This window comes from Capricornis sumatraensis, chromosome 10, assembly GCF_032405125.1.
Source record: "Capricornis sumatraensis isolate serow.1 chromosome 10, serow.2, whole genome shotgun sequence".
NCBI lineage: Eukaryota > Metazoa > Chordata > Mammalia > Artiodactyla > Bovidae > Capricornis > Capricornis sumatraensis.
In genome coordinates this window covers 56,883,984-56,903,946 of record NC_091078.1, presented here as the reverse complement: position 1 = coordinate 56,903,946, position 19,963 = coordinate 56,883,984, and the positions used below count along the sequence as shown (strand labels likewise).

Genomic DNA, 19,963 nt, shown 5'->3' with positions numbered 1-19,963 from the left:
AAACCCAGGAGATTTAATCGGTATAGCCAAAGATTTATCAAGACTTATTTTTGAAAAGATCAATAAACTAGATCTTTGTTGGCCTCTTCTAGGGAAAAAAGAGAAAAACACACAAATAAACACCATTTGAGATAAGAACAGGAAGATAACTAGACAGATGGAGAAGACTAAAAATTTAAGAGAACACGATGTTTGTAAATGTGTAAGGATGCTACCAAAAGGCTCCTAGGAAAGTGCTTCCTAGCTGGTAGATGCAGGAGGATGCTCAGTCTACTAACAACAGTTAGGAACCTGTTCCATTCAATTTGGTCCCATTCATCCGAAGACCATCCATCCTAAGACCTAAGAGCTGACTCCTTAGAAAAGACCCTGATGCTGGGAAAGACTGAGGGCAGGAGGAGAAGGGGGCGACAGAAGACAAGATGGTTGGATGGCATCACCAACCGAATGGACAAGAGTTTGGGCAAACTCCGGGAGATGGGGAAGGACAGGGAAGCCAAGCATGCCATAATCCACAGGGTCACAAAGAGTCAGACATGACTGAGTGACTGAACAACAACAAAATCCTAAGGCCAAGGTTCCAGGTGTTGCCCGGGTGGGTGAGTGATGCACAGAGAAGGTGAGGACCGTGGAAGGAAGGCCAAAAATCAGGGACAGCTCAACCACATAGAGTGTGTTCTTTATGAGCAATTAATTAGATGGACCTGCACAGGCTCTTTAAATGCTCATGCGGTATTACATTGAAACCCCATCTTCAACAACCTAAAAAGGGAAAATAAATTAGCAAAAGAAATTACAGACTGAACTCCTGAATCATTTGCAGCCATTTTTTTAATTCCAAACATGTATTTTTGTAAACCTGCATTTCCCAAACAGTGCAAGTGAATTAGAAGTGACTGCATAGACTTGAATACATGTGACTTTGTGAAGAGGAACATCCCTCCCACAAAAATTCCTCAACAGAAACATGGATGCATCAGTCAAGTTCTGGAAGTGAACTAGTGTGGGTGCCTGCCATGCAATTAACCACTCTTAAAGCTTTTAAACTCACTCTGCTGGTCACACATTAGAATTTGAAAAAAAACCTTAACACAGGCTGAAACCTAGATCATTGCGCTATAAAGCATTGCATCACATAGGATATTTGGTCATTATCCCCCTCACATGCTAAAAATCAGAAGACATTCTAGAAGATTCATTTTGACCCTACTGCAACTTCAGCCATTCTTTGCTTCAAAACACATTCTCCACGGTGTATCTTCTTGCTCTACATAGCTAAACAAATCATGGACTAAAACCCTGCATACTTGGAACATTTCTAAGGGACAGTGGTTTTCTGCATTTAATCTGCTAAAAGGCCATTTCCCCCAAATGCCAATCCTTTATTCTGCCTCATCAGGTGTAGGTTTCAACAGGTGTAGCTTTACATGTAACCCATGCACAACTGCATTCCCCTGCCATGATGACTTATCCAAAAATAAAAGTAGAATAAGCTTTCTAAAATGACTTTGCTATGGTTCCACAGTTTGTGTATCAGCACCCATCTCAATCACCTAAGGGATCTGCTACATGTTCACAACAAAAACGAGTCCCAGATGTTTCTAGGAGGCTTGCTAGTTTTGTTTGCAATCTCCTTGCCTCTGGCTCCAGGGCTGAAGGCTACATATGACTTGGTAAAGGAGAACTTTCTACTGGATTTTCTACAAAGCTTAACCAACTTCAGAATGCTGAGGGCTTGGTGATGCTGATGGAATTTTTCTGAAGAACTGACTGACAATACCTCAGTGACCTCAGTAGCAAGTGATTCTGGACACATGCCTGTCAGTCACCATAAAACCACTGGACCCAGTCGCTCCTGCCAGTGTCCCTTCATTCCTGAACCTCATGGCCTCTTTGTGATGGGTTCAAGGCTCACTTAGGGGGTGTTCCAAACTCCTTAGTCCATGTAAACTGTGCATAAGTGAATCATTCTTGAAAAGGCGGCATTCTCTCAATTTCTACAAAGGTCCTTTTTTCATATTTAAAAAGCATCTCAATCCTTGTGAGAGTTGATGACAACCCTAATGACTACACAGTCAAAAGCTGAAGCTGACAATGCTGTGCAAGAGAGTATCAGATAGTGTTCCACAGCGAACCCACAGAGGCAGGAAAGATGGAAATTGGAAGCGCTGTGGAATCTTAAAAGAACCTTCTGGACGAGGAACAAAGACACAACAACCCATTCTGTCTGCTTCCCTCAAGAGCCTACTAATGGCTTCTGAACTGGATGGAGCTGGTGAACTGGCCAAGCTGAGAGCCCTGACAACCTGGTCGACTTCCCTCTCTATGTCTGTGCTAACTGGTCAGCTTTCCACTCCCTGCAGCCCGCCTGCTACTCAGCATCAGGAAATAAGTAGAGGCACCCGCTGCCTCAGACTGGCTGCCAGTACTTGCTCCAGCAGATGCCAAGCATGATTTTCTTAAAAACTGCCCTATTTAGTCTTAGTAACCTCCAGGGTATGTGCTCACTCCTGAGTGTCTACCACTCAGAAGCACATGGATCCTAGCTCTGACACTGGTTATGGAGTCTGCCCTTCCCCCATTGAGGCTGCAGAACTGTGGGCCTGCCAGTTATCCTGTTACACTCTCACCAATGCATCTGCATTTCTTGCAGGAGGCTGGTGAGTGACCATTAATGCATTTAGTCTAAGTCACGGCTGGAGTTGTCCAGGTCTACCACCCAAGAATCCCAAAAGGTGAAAGTCGGTCAGTCGTGTCTGACTCTTTGCGACCCCATGTACTATACAGTCCATGGAATTCTCCAGGCCAGAATACTGGAGTGGGTTAGATGTTCCCTTCTCCAGATCTTCCCAACCCAGGGATCAAACCCAGGTCTCCCGCATTGCAGGCAGATTCTTTACCCGCTGAGCTACCAGGGAAGGCCTAAATGATTTATTAAAGGACACCATGAAACAAGCAAGAGAATGTGCAAGGAGAGCTCCAAATGAGGTTTTGTAAAGGAATCCACGCTCTATGCTCTACTGTGGGAAGATCTGTCTCCCCCAGGGCAAAGTGTATTCCCAGGGGAGCCACCAGCACTCAGCACAGTGCCTCAGGCACAGCTGGGGTCCATACACATCTGTCCTAGGTGAACTCTCAGTGAGAACTGGTTTCTTTGCCTGCATCTGCCTGTTGTTACCTCAGGGCCTCCACCCCTCAGTGAGAGACTATATCCTTAACTTCCTTCTAAGACCAGCCTAGTTTATGCCCTTGACCCCCTGGCTTCTGTCTGCTCCCATGGTCACTGGGAAGGGAAGCATGATGCATTCCGTATCTTCCTGTATCAGAGTCAACTGCATAAAAAACAAAGACACCCGTGCTCCATGCCAGGTTTGCAAGCGCCTAGCACTCTCATGATTTTGCCAAAACTTTAGGTATCTTTGCAAGGACTGGCCAAGTATGTGTATAGAAAAACCTGTCTCCCCTGTGGTTGAGTTCCGTGTCTTTTCAACAACACTCACAGTCCCCTCACATGTTAGCCTCCAGTCAACAAGGCCCTAGGAGAGAGATGCCTGGTCTTGTTGCTTGTTTCATTCGCATCTGATGCCATCTGTTTGTACCTGCAGCTTGAGCAGGCTGTGATAAGTCACTGAGGACTGTCAGACCCTGGTCTTAGACATATTTTCCTTCATACCAGATGGTTTTCCAGCAGTGGCAACAGCAGCCAGGGCTGCTGACGGTTACTGAGTGTTCACCACAGGCCAGGTGCAGTGCTCAACATGCTACCTCCACCCTCTCCTTGCCCTTTCAGAGAATCACACTGCACTCAAACCTGGACAGCACTGTGCATCTGGTAACAAACACTGTCAAACAGAGAACTTGCATAGTGAAGGCTGTAACTCGGCCTTCAGCCCTGCAGGGGTAGGTGATGACATCAGTGCTATGCCCAGAGCCCTTCACATCATCTCTGTGCGCCTCCCAGGTTGGGGTGCAGCTCTCTTTTTGAGGACTGTTCCTGAGCTATGGGGGTTCTTTTGCTGGCATGAAGTGAAAAAATGTTTACATCTCCCCTGGGTGCAAGACTCTGAACACTCAGCTCCCTTACCACGGGGTTGGTACAACTCTGAGGCATAAGTTACCCTCCAGAGCCCCCGCTGCAGGGTTAGGCTGGAAGCCCCCCTGCACAGGATGTGCCCTGAAATGTCTTCTTTACATGGCTTCCTCCCCTTTCCTGTCCTGCTTCCCTCATGTCTTTACTGGTGTGCCCTGGGGAAACTTCCTTCAGAAGTTACTGTGTGAAAATCCTTGTCTCAGGGTCCACTTCTTAAGAATCCCACCTAAGATACAACTTTTTAAAAAAAGACACGTTGAATGGTCATCTCTGGGAAGGACTCTGCAATTACCATTAGCTGGGACAGCAAGAGTGCTGGGGACAATGGAGACCTCTGACTCAGATTTCTGTGAAAAGGCAACACATCACAGCATTCAGACACAAGTCTCTGCTTGACGGCCACTGATTTAGTCCTGGTGGTATGTGGACTCTGATGCACTTTGTCCAGGATGAGATGCCATTCTGAGGTTTACCAGATAACCAACTGGCATTGCTCCAATCTTCCATGTCTTAATCCAAGTGAAAGGAGGGTAAAATGCCTGCTCTATAAGGTGATGCAGAGCAGGCCTCAGGAATCAGGTTTTTCCATCCAAATTCCTGCTGGGAATCTTCCAATGAAAGGTACAGATGAAAAAACACTCTTGGTTCTTTAGCACATTATTTCACACTTGACTCCAGGCAACAAAGACGTGAAATGTCTTCGCGGTCAACCCCAACTGCAGTTGATATATAGCACCGCCTGCTTGATGGATTCATCACATGAGGTTTCTTCAGATGATTTCATCTGCAAGTCCTTTTTTTTTTAACAGCAAGTTCCATTCCAAAGTACAATAAGATCTTTTTCCTTTAACATTTGTATGAACGTATATGTATTTTCAAGATTTCAGGCCAGATATCAGTGCTTGAGTGAACTATATAATCATTTAATAGAAATAATAAAACATCGATACAAATATAGAGACATAATCAGTATAAAAGGCTTATATTTATAAAAATACTTTTAGGTTAACAGTTTTCCCCTGAGGGTTGACCACACTTGTTGCATTCATAAATATCCCCCAGCTCTGCAGCTGGCTTTCCAAAGTTCGGAGTTCAACTGGAAAAGGAGGTGGTGATGGTTCCAATCAGGCGACCTGGCCGAAGTTGCTGCCTCAGGTTGCCACCTGGGCTCGAGAGAATGAGGACAAGAACAGCATCGTGGGGCCTCCGAAAAATCTGGAGAAGATTCTTTCTTCCAAATATGGAAGATACAAAGATTGGGACGACAGGCGAACAACTGGGCCACGTCACGGGGAGGGGTAGCGGGTCACTGGTTTTTCTGGACCCAGTCCCAACTGTCTTCATTCTCTTTCCGGTTCTTCTCAGCTTCAATAATTTCTTTGTACCTTCTGCGAAAGAAGCCCATCTGAAAGGCAGAAAGAGGAGAGGCTGGGTTAGACAGGCTGGAGAATCAACTGTTTTGGTTCTAAAGCTGCCTGGCCCGGGAGGTGGCATGATCTACTTACAGTGCTGGGAAGGCCTGGAAAACTCCTCAGACTAGGCTGATTTAGAAGTGTTACATGGAGCCACTCTTCAAAATGCATGGACTCCCTGAAGGCTTTCTTATGATAAGCTGTTTGTTCCTTGCAATGCACTTCTGGTGGAGTGTTTCCCAAACTCTGTGCTGGGGAACACTAGTTATTGAGCCATTCACAGGTAGTTTGGTAGTAAAGAGGTTCCGTGGTCAAATAAATTTGGAAACAATGTATTCTTTAAGAGATTTGTAATGTACAGAAGAACAGTAAAGGGTCAAATTAACCCTTTTATGAAAGGATTGAGAAAGTCAGGGACTTGGTATTTCTCAAGCTTATTTAACTTTTGATAAATCTGTTAAATATCCTGAGACATTAGCCACTGTGGAACAATTTGATAAATACTGCTCTCATACAGTAGGCATTTAAAAGTGTCTTCAGGTCTGCATCCTACCTTGCTGTCTTCTAGATCTTTCTCTCAAATCTGTGACCCTAATGAGCTGCTGTGCACACAGCTAGCAGTGTGTATCTCCCTAGAACTGGCAACTCCTCCTGAACCATGATGGTAGTTTCCTTAGCTTAGTTCTGAAAAGATCTTTCCTTCCAAAGTTTATGGTTTTTCACATATGGTAAGATGGATTTCCAGTTCTCACACAGACAGTGCAGGCACTATTGCCACAGAAAAGTAACCTTTTGTAGTCCAAAGCTGACCTTTTCCCCATGCTCAGGAACACCTGGCATCTCTTGTTCTGTGCTCCCCAGAGTTAGTGGCCTCTGTTTCTGAGGTCAGACATCCTCCTGTGTCTGCCTTTAAACATGACTGATGGGAGTGGGTGTACAAATACCCCAGCTCCCTCTCTCCTTGGGTGCGAAATCCTGAGGTATGTGCTCCACATGGAAGTTGCCTGCAGTGGTAACCAGCTTGATAACATCCTTTATTAGCTTCCTTCCCTGCCCTCTCCCTCTCCTGGTCCCCCATCTGTGTTTCCTGAGATTGTCTTCCAAATAAATAACTGCCCCCAAGTCCTCATTTTGATCCCCTTGAGTAGGGGAAATGAAACAGACATGTACTCTTGGCTCACTGCAGGGAGGCTGCACTGCAGGTTTTTGGTACCACACTGTCACTGGCATATAATTCTCATAGTCATATTTGAAGACCTTTGAGACTAGTAATCTCCGCAGTCTGCTGCCAATGGGGGATGTACGCACCAAACTTGCCCTAAACAAATTGTTAAGCAAACCCAGGCTCGCGAGCACATCTAACTCCTCTGTGCATCTGTCCTCACACTTCCTCACCGTGAACCCAGAATCCAGTGACTCACTGCATCTTCCTCCTACTCCTTGAAAGAGGCTTATGGCCCAGCTGAAGATGAAGACTGTTAAGACAGCTGCCAAGACAGCATTGGTAACCTCCACCTGCATGGCCCAGGAAGTCCTGAGAGCTCCCTTTGAGAGCAGCCAGCAAAGTGGTGCAGACTGATGGCCAGGAGGGAGTGGAAGTTTCCATAGAACAAGGGCAAGGGCCCTTGTGTTCTGAGTTTTGATCCTCAAGGTCCATTCTGCAGACAGATAATGAGTTCCCTTATGTCCCCAGCATCAGACCACATCTGTCAGAACCCCACTTCCTGACACCCTCACACATACACTTTCCTCTTCTCAAATCTCTACCACTTTCTTCCTTCTGCAAGGAAATATAGAAAGGAGGCTTGGCCTGAATGTTCTGGAGATTCAGAAAAAGATTGTTGTTGCCATCCTCTAAGCATACCCACAGGAGGCCAGCAAAGCAACCAAAGGTTTCGTGGCAATGTCTATCAAGAAGTTACTGCTTGATATCTCATTCTTGAAAGCTACAGATGTGGTTAACAGAGCAAGTGTGTCATGTACACTTTCTGAACTGAGGAGAACATAATGGTAGAAGATTTTTTAGCACAGGATTCTGCCTGCAGGTAGCATGATGTTTCAGTGATCTTTACTCATTTAACTCCAAAGATGTAACATATCTCCACGGTGGCACCAATCAAGCAGAGCTTCAGCTGTCTTCTGCTCTCTTATTATCTTTGACATTTAGGATTCCTAAGGATTTGTGCTTTTTATCTCCAGAGCTTAGCATCTCACTTCTACTTAGTGCCAATGATAAATGCAAAAATGCCCTGTACCGTGGCTCTGCAACAAACACTATCAGGAGACTGAGGCTATTTTTCACTTTCCAAATCTGCACTGTGACTTGTTTTGATGGCTGAATACAAGGGAAGTGATGCCCTGTCAGTTCCACACTTAAGCCATGCACACTCCCGCTTGCTTTCTCAGACCCCTGCCTAGCTTCCATGTGAACGAGTTTGGTCTTGCTGCTGAAAGACAAATCCACCCAGCTGAGGTCCTCCTGAACCAGACAGCACCCAACTGCCTGCAGCTGTGGGGTGTAAGCCCCACAAAGATGGGAGGACTGCCTTGTCAAGGTCAGTGTAACCCACAGAATTGTGAGCTATGTAGATGGTGGTTGCTTTTTAGCTCCTAAACTTCGGTTTGTTACACAGCAAGGGTTAACTGATACAGAATTCCATATTTTTGTCTGATTTATGAATGGATTGACACTCATGGGAAAAGTAGCAGGGGGGCAGCTGACAGGGTTCCAGATGCAAAGAGCATCACTGTGTCTGGTCCTGCTGAACAGATCTGTCTTGTTCCTCTAAAGGGGACAAAAAGTCAGCACACTTCCTCATAGCTATGTTATGTTGGCATGCAGATTTGATGCAGAGTGTCAATCTAGCAAGGATTTAGAGTGTCTGCACTGACTCTCACAGGTGGCTCTTCTGAGTTCAAGTTTACATGTGTCATACTTGTTACCAACAAAGTGACGGCGTCATATCTTGTAGGGATTATTTTTTCTCAAGTGGAGTGGAGTCAGTATTAGTCTTGAAAACTCTGTGCCCACTGGCAGTTAATTGTAAAGCTTCTCTTAGAAACAGCCTTGCAAACTCTCCACCCCACTCCAGAGCAGCAGGGTCTCCAGAGCCCTGTTCCCAACACAACCTGTGCGTAGTCTCTTAGAAGGAAGGTTGGAGCTGCCACTGATGTTTGTCCTTTTTCTCTGGAGCCCAAAGACAATTTCTTAAAACATGGTCCACTCTCATGACTAGAGTGCTGGATAAGTAGCACAGGCCGTGCACTGCATATAAGTTGTTGGGGTTACCACTCATGTCACAGATATGAGAGATGTGAAATTTATTACAACTATTTCCAGCAGATGGCAGTCAAGTGTCTTTTTCTAACAAAATCAGATTTTCTGAATTTTCTGACAGATGGAAGTAAAGCTTCTGGAGGACAGGGTGCTGTTTACTCATTTGCACCAAGGTGCCATGGGCTTCCCAGGTGGCTTAGTGGATAAAGAATCTGCCTGCAATGCAGACAACGCATGCAGACACGAGTGTGATCCCTGGATTGGGAAGACCCTTTGGAGGAGGCCATGGCAACCCACTCTAGTATTCTTGCCTAGAGAATCCCACAAATGGAGAAACCTGGTGGGCTACAGTCCATAGGGCTGCAAAGAGTTGGACATGACTGAAGCGACTCAGCACGCACGCATGCACCAAGGCACCATATAGTCTAGGGCTGGATCCGTCAAACTAACGTTTCTTATGTGATCAAATGAACTCCATTTCAGAAAAAGAGACTGTCACCTTCATGCTGTTGTTTGCAGCCTGATTTTGGCTTTTGGCAGACAGCCCAAAGCTTAGGCTCTGAGTTTACCAAGCCATGGCCCCCCAAACAACTGTGACATGCCAGGCCTGCCCAGTGCCATAGGACCTAGTCAGAAGGGCAGGACAGGAGAGGCAGTGCACAGGGAGCCTGGAGTTCTGATTACTGCTCATGCTGGGGCCCCAGAGCAGGTCACCTCCTGGCTCTAAGCCCCAGTGTCTCTGTCTCCGCCCAAGAGACGGATGGCATTCTCAGAACTCTTCTAGCCCTGAAACATAATGAAGGCTTTTTATGTTGGTTCCCAAGGCAAACTCAGCACTGCAGCTTGTGAAGCACACAGCTGTGTACCCAGCCCTCACACGCAGAAGGCTCAGGGCACAAAGTCCTTACCCAGTATCAATTTTTCACAAAGAGTTTTCGGGAACATTAATTTTGAATTTTTATATTAAAGTATGGATATATTATAAAGTATAAAGAAGTCTAAAACTCTTAAACACAAAGATAAATCAAGACTTTAAAGGCACTTCTCCCCTGCAGCAGGCCTACACTTTCACCCTCATTAGTGTTCATGGTTAATTTGGGGAAAATCTTGAAGAGATGCTGAACAAATTTAGATTTTCAGGGCAGGTTGAGCCCATGCTGAGGGTGCTGGGAAATGATCCAAGATGAGTTAAATCAGACCCTAAGTAGCCCCTCATTCAATGCCAAGCCAGTGGAGTCTGTGTTTTCCTACACTTTTCCTGGGAACCTTCGAGAGCCTGCTTTGCACTTGAGGGGCAAAAGATTCTGTTTATAATTGATCTGTCTGTAGCAGAGGAAACACTCATGGAAACCCTACAGGAAGAGAGACTCCAGCCAAACTTGGCTCTGCTGGAAGCTGAGAGAGCAGGGGCTTTTCTGGCTTCTTGTCTGTGTTGCTCCAGAGGGGGCCTGTAGTACCACAGGGCGGCTCCCTCAGACCTTCTGACAGATTCACACAACTTTCTCATGCAAACTTGTATCAAAAACCTGCCAGAAAATTCCTAGGGAAACAGCCGGTTTCCCCTTGAATAGCCCTATTTAGGAAGACGCTGTGAGAGGCCTGGGGCCAAGGAAGAAGTGAGAATCACTGGGTTCTGGGGTTCCACAGCTTGCAGCATCAGGTTCCTCCTTCCCAGCCCAGTCTGGGGTGAGTGAGGAACAGCTGAACAACCCCATGGTGCTTGGTCTTTAGGGAGACCCTCCACCTACTCCTCCCTGGCCTTTGGGATGCCTCCCGGTTAGCTATTCTAAGGGCCTCAGACATACTCCTTCTTTGGACTAACTCAGGGCCTCATGTTTATCAGCCCTTTCAAGTTCCTTGACTATTTACATAGCACGTCTCTGTCTCGAGATGTCAACAGTGCAACATCAACCCAATATTTACTTCCAAACATAAATAAGTCTCCACTGAGTGTCTCTGGCACATGGTTTCAATTGAGCCAGTGCAAAGGGGGTGTACATATGTGTGTGCCTGTGCATTTTCTTTTTCTCTGCAGGAGAAGCAAGGAAGGGTTCTCTAGCCCAGCTGGAGGAAAGGTGATAACCCCCCAATGACTCCTGGAGGGGCTGCCAAACCTACACAGCCTCTGAGCCTTTTCATAGATTTCTTTTTCTAAGTGCTTCTGCTTGAGGTTTGCAGCAATGCTCTCAAGTGAAAACCAGGCACCCAAAGCCAGCTCTAGAGCAGCAGGCTCTTAGAACAGGTTCGGCTGACGGAGGGTTTGAGTTGGCCTTTCTGAAGAGGGTGGCAAACCCGCTGCATGGCCCAGCTCTACAACACCTGAGAGCAGACAAAGCTGGCAGGTCCTGGGCCATCTGGGAAGAGGCTGGCCATGGTTTTGACCAGGCGATGGCACTGCCCTTTGCTCCAGGCCATCTCATTGGCAAAAGGCGCCAAGAGGAGAGAGGGAACGGTTCCTGGGTTGGAAGCAGAAGAGAAGGATGAAGTTTTCTCCTTCACTGAGTGGTGGCCTGTTTGTTTTGGCAAATTGTACAAGGGAGCAGGCAGAAGAGGAGAGAGAAGTCTGGGGCCCTCAATGAGGCTTTTCCTCTTGAAGTAAAAACATCCCAGCATCTCTACTCTCTCACCACTTGACTCAAAGGCTGGCTTGATGAGCTGAAGGCACTCCTTAAAGGTGCAAGTCCCATACACTATCTGAACAATAATGAAACTTCCTCCTATAAACAGGCCTTTAAGACTGTCTTGAAGAGGCCCCAGGGCCAGGCCATTTCAAAACCAATCGGGAGCCAAAGGAAAGGAGAGGGGACTCATTTGAATTTTTCTCCCTTAAAAGAGTTTCCTATTTCAAAGTTTTCTTCCTGCATGGTGGTTTGGCAGGCTACTGTAATCCTTGCACAGAAAGTTTAAATTATGGCTCCCAATGTCTGCTAACAGCCTGGCTCTGGGAAAGCTGATTAGGATCCATTTCAGATTGAAGAAGGATCTGGTTAGCTGGGGGGCCCTCACTGTGGATTTTGTGTCAGAGCCAGGATCTGCCGCTGCGGAGCAGGAGAGAGTGCCTGACGTGCCAGCAGCCGGCCTTCTGTAAGGCCCAGAGGCAGAGAAGGGGGCAAGCACGAGGCAAGGAGCCTGGAGTTCGGCTCTGGAGAAGGCATTTGCTGATCCTACAAGGGGCTTCTGTTTAAGACAAACAGGTGATGATGGGCATGTTGGTGGCACCATGGTGACCCGTAGGCAGAGCCAAGAGCTGGTGGCACAGGCTCTTTACCTGGCCCAGAGCTGCGCGTGCTGGGCTCACTCACCATCTCTGGTCACTTAATTGCTTTTCCCAGACTCTTCAAGATAGAGAGAGGGCTCTGTTACTTATTACCTCTGTCATTTCATCCTGAGTTGGCTACCTAGCAAGGATCCAGTACTGTTTGCTGAGTGAAGGCACTGGCCAGCTCCCAAGTATAGGGCATGCTGACCGGTAGGCCTGTGTGGCATAAAAAGTCCATCCACACTGGGCCAGCTGTCTTGTTCACTTCCAGTACCAAGTCACTATCCGCATACATTTTGGGGAACAATATTTGGGGCTCATGAACTCAAGGCACTGGCAAGCAACCATATGCAGCAGTGTCAGGAGCTACAGCAAAGGGAACTTTAAGAGATGTCCCTTGAGAAGGGGAAGAGGACTTGAATATTGCTCACTTGCCTTTAAAGGTCCTAGTGAAGTGTTTCCTGGTTCACAGTGGCAACTAGGTGACTTTCCTCTCGAAAGGACTGGAGGGAATGATATGTGAAATATGGTAATAAGCCAGAATCATTTAGCCCTCCCATCTAACTCAAATATTAGGTCCATTAATCAAGAGATTTCTGGATGGTCAATGTAATATTAGACCTCAATACACAATGAATTTTTCTTAGGTTATAAACATAGAAATCCAAGTTGATAAGAGATCTCTAGTTGACTCAAAGGGATAGAGAATAGACTTCCTGTTGCCAAGGGGAGGAAGATGGGGGAGGGAAGGACTGAGAGTTTGGGATTAGTAGATGTAAACTATTATACAGAGGATGGATAAACAACAAGGTCCTACTGTATATCACAGGGAACTATATTCAAGATCCTGTGATAAACCATAATGGAAAAGAATATGAAAAAAGTATATAAATACATAAATAAATGAATCACTTTACCATATGGCAGAAATGCAAATTGTAAGTCACTGTAAATGATTGTAAACATTGTAAATTAGCTGCACTTTAAGAAAATAAATTTTAAAAAAGAGGTCTGTAGCTGAAGTTTTAGGAATATATTTCAGTTTCAGTTCAGTCGCTCAGTCATGTCTGACTCTTTGCATCCCCATGAAACGCAGCACACCAGGCCTCCCTGTCCATCACCAACTCCTGGAGTCCACCCAAACCCTTGTCCATTATGTCGGTAATGCCATCCAACCATCTCATCCCCTATCGTCCCCTTCTCCTCCTGCCCTCAATCTTTCCCAGCATCAGGGTCTTTTCCAAAGAGTCAGCTCTCCACATTAGGTGGCCAGAGTATTGGAGTTTCAGCTTCAACATCAGTCCCTCCAATGAACACCCAGGACTGATCTTTAGGATGGAATGGTTGGATCTCCCTGCAGTCCAAGGGACTCTCAAGAGTCTTCTCCAACACCACAGTTCAAAAGCATCAATTCTTTGGCGCTCAGCTTTTTTTATAGTCCAACTCTCACATTCATACATGACTACCGGAAAAACCATAGCTTTGACTAGATGGACCTCTGTCGGCAAAGTAATGGCTCTGCTTTTTAATATGCTGTCTAGGTTGGTCATAACTTTCCTTCCAAGGAGCAAGCATCTTTTAATTTCATGGTTGCAATCACAATCCACAGTGATTCTGGAGCCCAGAAAAATAAAGTCATCCACTGTGTCCACTGTTTCCCCATCTATTTGCCATGAATTGATGGGACTGGATGCAATGATCTTCGTTTTCTGAATGTTGAGCTTTAAGCCAACTTTTTCACTCTCCTCTTTCACTTTCATCATGAGGTTCTTTAGTTCTTCACCTTCTGCCATAAGGGTGGTGTCATCTGCATATCTGAGAGGTTATTGATATTTTTCTCGGCAATCTTGATTCCAGCTTGTGCTTCATCCAGCCCAGAGTTTCTCATGATGTACTCTGCATGTAAGTTAAATAAGCAGGGTGACAATATACAGCCTTGACGTACTCCTTTTCCTATTTGGAACCAGTCTGTTGTTCCATGTCCAGTTCTAACTGCTGCTTCCTGACCTGCATACAGGTTTCTCAAGAGACAGGTCAGGTGGTCTGGTATTCCCATCTCTTGAAAAATTTTCCACAGTTTATTGTGATCCACACAGTCAAAGGCTTTGGTATAGTCAATAAAGCAGATATAGATGTTTTTCTGGAACTCTCTTGCTTTTTCCATGATCCAGCGGATGTTGGCAATTTGATCTCTGGTTCTTCTGCCTCTTCTAAAACCAGCTTGAACATCTGAAAGTTCACGGTTCACGTATTGCTGAAGCCTGGCTTGGAGAATTTTGAGCATTACCTTACTAGCATGTGAGATGAGTGCAACTGTGTGGTAGTTTGAGCATTCTTTGGCATTGCCTTTCTTTGGGATTGGAATGAAAACTGACCTTTTCCAGTCCTGTGGCCACTGCTGAGTTTTCCAAATTTGCTGGCATATTGAGTGCAGCACTTGGACAGCATCATCTTTTAGGATTTGAATTAGCTCAATTGAATTCCATCACCTCCACTAGCTTTGTTCGTAGTGATGCTTCTTCCTAAGGCCAGCCTGACTTCACATTCCAGGATGTCCGGCTCCAGGTGAGTGTGAGTGATCACACCATCATGATTATCTGGGTCATGACGATCTTTATTGTACAGTTCTTCTGTGTATTCTTGCCACCTCTTCTTAATATCTTCTGCTTCTGTTAGGTCCATACCATTTCTGTCCTTTATCGAGCCCATCTTTGCATGAAATGTTCCCTTGGTATCTCTAATTTTCTTGAAGACATCTCTAGTCTTTCCCATTCTGTTGTTTTCCTCTATTTCTTTGCATTGATTGCTGAGGAAGGCTTTCTTATCTCTCCTTGCTATTCTTGGGAACTCTGCATTTAGATGCTTACATTTTTCCTTTTCTCTTCACTTCTATTCTTTTCACAGCTATTTGTAAGGCCTCCTCGGACAGCCATTTTGTTTTTTTGCATTTCTTTTTCTTGGGGATGGTCTTGCTCCCTGTCTCCTATACAATGTCATGAACCTCCATCCATCAGGCACTCTATCAGGTCTAGTCCCTTAAATCTATTTCTCACTTCCACTGTATAATCATAAGGGATTTGATTTAGGTCATACCTGAATGGTCTAGTGGTTTTCCCTACTTTCTTCAATTTAAGTCTGAATTTGGCAGTAAGGAGTTCATGATCTGAGTCACAGTCCGCTCCTGGTCTTGTTTTTGCTGACTGTATAGAGCTTCTCCATCTTTGGCTGCAAAGGATATAATCAATCTGATTTCGGTGTTGACCATCTGGTGATGTCCATGTGTAGAGTCTTCTCTTGTGTTGTTGGAAGAGGGTGTTTGCTATGACCAGTGCGTTCTCTTGGCAGAACTCTGTTAGCCTTTGCCCTGCTTCATTATATAGGTCTTCACAATAATCCTACATTTCATTTGCCCTTGTCAGTGTCCTATAAAGTCATTACATTTAGTTAGTCCTTTAAGAGAAAAATATTTTTCTTAAAGAACTCCCTCTGTCAAGCTCCTTACTGCACTGTCACTTTGCCTAAACAGACAACTCAACTCTGAATGGCAAGTGTGTTCATGAACCTTGCACCGAGCTTTACTTTTTTTTTCCTTCTAAGGAGTACAATCACAATTTTATCTATGACACCGGAAGAGAAATGAGGTTTCATCTACTTTAAAACAACAAAACTTCCAGTTAGGTGAATTGTCCTTTGTCATAGTGAGTTTTAAGGAAAAGATTAAGGTTTTACCCATTTTTTGGAACAGCATGCATAGGATAGACAAAAGATACCACTAACCCTTTGCTGCTTTCCCCCTTGGGAGGCAGGGTCTATTACCTGTCCCTTGACTCTAGGGTGGCATGTGACTGCTTTGACAGAGTACAGTAGGATGATGCCTTCCCAGTTCTGGGCCAGCCTTTCAGAGAACTGGCAGCTATCACTATGCTCTCCCAGAGCAGAGCCACCACATAAAATGTCAGCACAGTCTGCTGGAAGGGTCACATAGAGAGGCCCTGAGTATACATGGGGAGGGAAGGGGCCTGGTGGAGTCCAGGCTCCCAGCCATCTCTATGGTGACTGTGCCTACCCCCACCTTATCCCCAGATCTCTCTCCTCTCTGCATGGAACATCTATCTGTCCTATTCTGCCTGGAAAACTCAAACCGAATCCAAGGTTAGACTTGAATGATACCTCATTTAGGAAATGTCCTCTGACTAGAACTGGGCGGTTCTATTAAGTGCTAAGCATTTGGTCTTCAGTTCAGTTCAGTTCAGTCACTCAGTCGTGTCTGACTCTTTGCGACCCCATGAATTGCAGCACGCCAGGCCTCCCTGTCCATCACCAACTCCCGGAGTTCACTCAGACTCATGTCCATCGAGTCAGTCATGCCATCCAGCCATCTCATCCTCTGTCGTCCCCTTTTCCTCCTGCCCCAACCCCTCCAAGCATCAAAGTCTTTTCCAAAGAGTCAACTCTTCGCATGAGGTGGCCAAAGTACTGGAGTTTCAGCTTTAGCATCATTCCTTCCAAACAAATCCCAGGGCTGATCTCCTTCAGAATGGACTGGTTGGATCTCCTTGCAGTCCAAGGGTCTCTCAAGAGTCTTCTCCAACACCACAGTACAAACGCATCAATTCTTCGGCACTCAGCCGTCTTCATAGTCCAACTCTCAAATCCATACATGACCACAGGAAAAACCATAGCCTTGACTAGATGGACCTTTGTTGGCAAAGTAATGGCTCTGCTTTTGAATATGCTATCTAGGTTGGTCATAACTGTTCTTCCAAGGAGTAAGCGTCTTTTAATTTCATGGCTGCAGTCACCATCTGCAGTGATTTTGGAGTCCAAAAAAATAAAGTCTGACACTGTTTACACTGTTTCCCCATCTATTTCCCATGAAGTGATGGGACCAGATGCCATGATCTTCGTTTTCTGAATGTTGAACTTTAAGCCAACATTTTCACTCTCCTCTTTCACTTTCATCAAGGGGCTTTTTAGTTCCTCTTCACTTTCTGCCATAAGGGTGGTGTCATCTGCATATCTGAGGTTATTGAGATTTCTCCTGGCAATCTTGATTCCAGCTTGTGTTTCTTCCAGCCCAGTGTTTCTCATGATGTATTCTGCATGTAAGATAAATAAGCAGGGTGACAATATACAGCCCTGACGTACTCCTTTTCCTATTTGGAACCAGTCTGTTGTTCCATGTCCAGTTCTAACTGCTGCTTCCTGACCTGCATACAGATTTCTCAAGAGGCAGGTCAGGTGGTCTGGTATTCCCATCTCTCTCAGAATTTTCCAGTTTATTGTGATCCACACAGTCAAAGGCTTTGGCATAGTCAATAAAGCAGAAATAGATGGTTTTTCTGGAACTCTCTTGCTTTTTCCATGATCCAGCGGATGTTGGCAATTTGATCTCTGGTTCCTCTGCCTTTTCTAAAACCAGCTTGAACATCTGGAAGTTCACGGTTCACGTATTGCTGAAGCCTGGCTTGGAGAATTTGGGGCATTACCTTACTAGGATGTGAGATGAGTGCAATTGTGTAGTAGTTTGAGCATTCTTTGGCATTGCCTTTCTTTGGGATTGGAATGAAAACTGACCTTTTCCAGTCCTGTGGCCACAGCTGAGTTTTCCAGATTTGTTGGCATATTGAGTGTAGCACTTTCACAGCATCATCTTTTAGGATTTGAAATAGCTCAACTGGAATTCCATCACCTCCACTAGCTTTGTTCATAGTGACACTTTCTAAGGCCCACTTGATTTCACATTCCAAGATGTCTGGCTCTAGATGAGTGATCACACCATCGTGATTATCTGGGTCATGAAGACCTTTTTTGTACAGTTCTTCTGTGTATTCTTGCCACCTCTTCTTAATGTCTTCTGCTTCTGTTAGGTCCATACCATTTCTGTCCTTTATCGAGCCCATCTTTGCATGAAATGTTCCCTTGGTATCTCTAATTTTCTTAAAGAGATCTCTAGTCTTTCCCATTCTGTTCTTTTCCTCTATTTCTTTGCACTGGTCACTGAAGAAGACTTTCTTATCTCTCCTTGCTATTCTTTGGAATTCTGCGTTCAGATGCTTATATCTTTCCTTTTCTCCTTTGCTTTTTGCTTCTCTTCTTTTCACAGCTATTTGTAAGGCCTCCCCAGACAGCCATTTTGCTTTTTTGCATTTCTCTTCCATGGGGATGGTCTTGATCCCTGTCTCCTGTACAATGTCACGAACCTCAGTCCATAGTTCATCAGGCACTCTATCTATCAGATCTAGGCCCTTAAATCTATTTCTCACTTCCACTGTATAATCATAAGGGATTTGATTTAGGTCATACCTGAATGGTCTAGCAGTTTTCCCTACTTTCTTCAATTTACCTCTATACCTCAAGCTGGATATTAGGGTCTCTGTTTATAGAGGAGGAAGCTGAGGATCAGAGAGGGTAAGCAGCTCTCCCAAGGTCACACTGCTGGCAAGGGCAAGAGCCAGGGTTCCAGTTCACAGCTGTCAGCCTGCAAAGCCTGAGCCCTCATCTACCATGCTGCACTCTTCTGCCTTTTCATTCCCCTGGAGTGGGGGCAGGGGAATTAATGGTGTTTTTCACAGTTTCCAGAACACTCATTACCCAGCACTCACCACCCTCAACTATATTTACAGTCTGTATGCTCGATGGAGACGCATTCAAGTCAAGTCACAATCACTGTGGCATGCAGGCACCTAGCCCAGTGTTTGGTACAAAGCAAGTATTCAGTAAATATGAGTTGAAATCAAATACTGCTCTTGGACGGTGAGCAAAACTGTTTGACCTACACGTCATCACTCGCCAGCTTTCTCAGAACTGTTCTAGACCCTTCCTCCCACCCCCACTTAATGGTGACCTTGTCTGGTGAAGGCCCCTTGACTGCCACCACTTCATGGCTAGTCCAAGGCAGAGAGTGGTATCTGCCTTCTTGGACCTGGGCTCTTTGGATCACACACAACTGGGTGACCTCAGGGTGCTGGCCATCCCATGACACCCTCTCCTGCAACTACATTCTTTAAACAAACACAAGAGAAACAAAGTGAAGCAGATGACAACTGGAAGGAGGTGGGAGTGTGTGCTCAGAAGAGAGGGTGCTCTTAAGCAGCAGAGCAAAGTGGGGGCCAGAGGGAGGGCCTCCCATCACAGGAGGTGGTGGGCACAACCACACTCTGCCCACTCCATGTCCCTGTCTGGTCCCATGCACCCAGCCATGGAGGACAGTGTTTCCTCTCTTCTGAAACGTCCATACAGGGACTTCACTGGTAGTCTAGTGGTTAAGACTGCACTTTTATAATACAGGGGGCGCAGGTTAGATCCCTGATTGGGGAATCAAAATCCCACATGCCACAGTTTGCAGTCAAAAAGTAACAAAAAAAAAAAAGAGAGAGAGAGAAATCCAAGTAAAATACAAATATATAAAAAAGGATGTCTAAACTTACTTGAAATTTTTTGAATACAAATTAAAGCAACAGTGTGATATAATTTTAAAAAATGAATAAATAAAATGCTCATACAAAAACAGAGGAACTCTCTCTCTTTCACACACACACACATACACACACACACACACACCCCCCAAAGCCCTTGTTGTCTTCACATCTCAAGCACTGAGCTGGCTTTGTTCTCTACCCACAGACCAGACGCCTTGGCAGGAAGGAGTTGGAGAAAATGGAGAATTAACAATCTATCTGGCCATGCAGATTAAACAAACAACAAATGGACAGGTTTTTTTCAAAAAGGTAATATCCACTCCTGGCAAATATATGGGAAAATAGGCACTTTTGATACACCGCATGTGTAACCTTTATAGAAGGCAATTGGCAATATGTAATAAAAGGCTTAAAATGCGCATTTCTTCTGATTCAGTAATTCTGTTTTTAAAGTTTCCTTTTAAGTACATAATAAAAGATTTGTGCAAAGATTTGGCTCTAAGC

The 19,963-nt window shown here is 45.2% G+C and overlaps 1 protein-coding gene across 1 annotated transcript in view; it reads right to left on the bottom strand.

Annotated features, from left to right (window-relative positions):
* Positions 1 to 873: 873 nt before the first annotated feature.
* The window catches only part of ITGA9 (integrin subunit alpha 9), a 367,113-nt gene continuing 348,023 nt past the window's right edge, over positions 874 to 19,963 (bottom strand). Inside the window, exon 28 of the mRNA XM_068981673.1 lies at positions 874 to 5,495. Coding sequence (XP_068837774.1) covers positions 5,397 to 5,495 — 99 coding nt within the window. The 3' untranslated portion in view covers positions 874 to 5,396. The remainder of the gene's footprint in view (positions 5,496 to 19,963) is intronic.